Source organism: Bison bison, unplaced genomic scaffold (assembly GCF_000754665.1).
Source record: "Bison bison bison isolate TAMUID 2011002044 unplaced genomic scaffold, Bison_UMD1.0 scf7180017864301, whole genome shotgun sequence".
Classification (NCBI taxonomy): domain Eukaryota; kingdom Metazoa; phylum Chordata; class Mammalia; order Artiodactyla; family Bovidae; genus Bison; species Bison bison.
In genome coordinates, this window is record NW_011494873.1 from 1,835,377 (window position 1) to 1,837,961 (window position 2,585).

The 2,585-nt window shown below is 53.6% G+C and overlaps 1 protein-coding gene across 2 annotated transcripts in view; it reads left to right on the forward strand.

Moving 5' to 3' along the window:
* The window catches only part of ERGIC1 (endoplasmic reticulum-golgi intermediate compartment (ERGIC) 1), a 113,206-nt gene extending 110,621 nt beyond the window's left edge, over positions 1-2,585 (forward strand). For both annotated transcript variants that reach the window (XM_010851295.1, XM_010851294.1), the window contains one exon: positions 2,169-2,585. In XM_010851295.1, coding sequence (XP_010849597.1) covers positions 2,169-2,276 — 108 coding nt within the window. In that variant the 3' untranslated portion in view covers positions 2,277-2,585. The remainder of the gene's footprint in view (positions 1-2,168) is intronic.

Here is a 2,585-nt window from a genome sequence, read left to right on the forward strand (position 1 = left end):
CACCCCCTGTGGATGTGCAGAGGTGGGGCGCTCCAGCAGACCAGAGGCAGAATGAGGAAAGCGGGGGGCGGTGGCCACATCAGGCGGCGGCTAGATCCTCTCAGCCCCTGAGGACCGTCCCCCTGAAGACGCCAGAGCTCCCCCTCAGTTGACTGGTGGCCAGCGCCTGAGTGCACGCAGGGTAATGGGGCACAGGGCTGCAGCAGCAGTGGATGCCCACAGAGCCTGCCGCGCTCCCAGGCCTCAGTTTCCCCCAGCTCTGCGTTTGCTCCCGTGCCTCGGTGCACGTGTTGTCTCTGCTCTGGGCCAGCCCCGTGAAAGCAGCTCAGTCTGGGTGCCAGGTGTGTGTGAATCATCACACACACAGGCTCCAAAGTGTGCAGATGAATATAGATATGTGTGTGTGGTTATTTTTTATTTTTTTATTATTTGCTCCATTGCACTTAAGTCACATTTTCCTATCCTCTGATCCAAGCTCTAAAAGCTTTTTGTGGTATAAAATTGCCCATCATCTGATCCACTCTACCGAAATAACCCAGCTTCCCTGCCGTCATCTTCCTTGAAAAGGGGCCCTGCGTCATGCTCTGAGGCGGGCGGGGAGAGGCCTTGCCCGCTGAAAACACTTCATAATAATCCCCCCAGCACCCCCATCCTCCTCTCTCCCTGGGGGGCTGCTCCGGTTTCTGGGGCTGTTATTACTGGAATGCCAGCTGCTTGCTTACAGCTCATCCATACAGACCCGCTCTGTCTGTCTGGGCCTCACAGGCCTCCGCTTAGCTCATCTGGTGGAAATATAATTTCAAAAATAAATGCTGGTGCGATGCACACTTGCCTCTTGCCTCCACTGTGTCTCCTGGCCTCGTCCACGTGGCACCGAGGACCCAGGAAGGCGCTGCTGTCTCCCAGAATCCTCCAGTGCTCAGCGCCAGGGGCCTGCAGGGCAGCCCAGCATGGCTTCTCCTGAGCCCCGTGGTCATTTCCCTGCTTAAATGTGGCATGGGGGGAGAAGTGAGAGCTCGGGAGGCAGAGACTCGGCTCTGGCATACCGTTGCTATGTGACCTTGGACAAACTCTTTCCCTCTCTGGACCCCATGGGTACATGAGAGAAGAGGTGCCTCCCTCCAGGGTATACGGCGTGGTGGGTAACACTGGTTTTTATGAATGGTTTAAGTATGTCTTTAGGGAAAAAGTACATTTAAAGTTTCCTTACAAATCTTTTAGGCACTTTGGTTTCTTTGATAGCCCCAGAAAGCACTCATAGGTAAGCCAGAACATTTTGAGGAGAATGTAGCATTATGTTGATGCGTCACAAGTAGGAGTCCTGTCAAATTCAAAGCAAAGTGAGTAATTCTGTGAGGTGGGCTGTTCATACCTGGGAAGCAGCCAAGGGCCATGTTTTGAACTCCAGTTTGGTTCAGATGGTAAAGAATCTGCCTGCCATGCAGGAGACCGGGGTTCAAGCCCTAGGTCGGGGAGATCCCCTGGAGGAGGGCATGGCAACCCACTCCAGTATTCTTGCCGGGAGAATCCCACGGACAGAGGAGCCTGGAGGACTACAGTCCGTGGGGTCACAAAAGGAGTTGTACACAACCGAGCGACTAATACTTGTGACTTTCACTTTTCAGCCACTAAATGCTGTGTCATTGGGCGAGTGACTGAGTGGCCCTGCGCCTCAGTCTCCGCGGCTGCACTGTGGTTGTAAGAGTAGTCCTTCCCTCTAGAGCTGGCTGGAGGTTCAGCGAGGTGGGCACATCAGCATTCCAGGCCTGGCACAGAAGTGTGTGTGAGTGCTGTCTGCTTTGCTGTAGTTCTTACCTTACTATGTGAATTGAGGAAGTACAGACATACAGGTAACATTCATAACCAGCCCCTTATGACAGCAGTTTTTTTTTTTTTTTTTACACAATAAGGGATGTCATATAGTATTTCTCCTCATCTGAGTTAGGAAGGCAGATTCTTAACCACTGGGCCACCAGGGAAGTCCAATAATTATTTTTATTATTGTTTTTACTTGAGCCCTGGATGTGTTCCACATCCCACTGGTTACCACGGGGTGGACATAACGGGTCAGAGCGTCAGTACTTGCTGAGCTCTTCATCTTGTGATTTAGGGAGGTCTGGCCATTGCTCCCTTCCCCACTGACCTCTGACCATTCCCCCCACTTTCAGATCTGTGCCATCATTGGTGGGACCTTCACTGTGGCCGGCATTCTGGACTCGTGTATCTTTACAGCCTCGGAGGCCTGGAAGAAGATCCAGCTGGGCAAGATGCATTGATGACCTGCCCGGCCCCACGGCCAAGGACCTGGGAGACCACCAGCCCTGCCCTGCACCCCGTCTCCTCCTGCCCTCTGTCTGGCCCAAAACCTGGCTGTGTCCCAAAGTGGGGGTGAGGGGAGGGAGGGGGTGGCTCCTGGGTTCGACGCTACCTCTTTTCCCCAAGTTTAATTTTAGATAAATTACACTGCCTGAAGTTGGGGCACCCCTTTCTTTCCCTGAGGAGCCCCAAGACCAGAGACAAGGCCAGGACAGCTTGGGGACACACTCCTGGGAGAGGTGCAGTCCCTTCCCTGTTGGGGGGAAGCC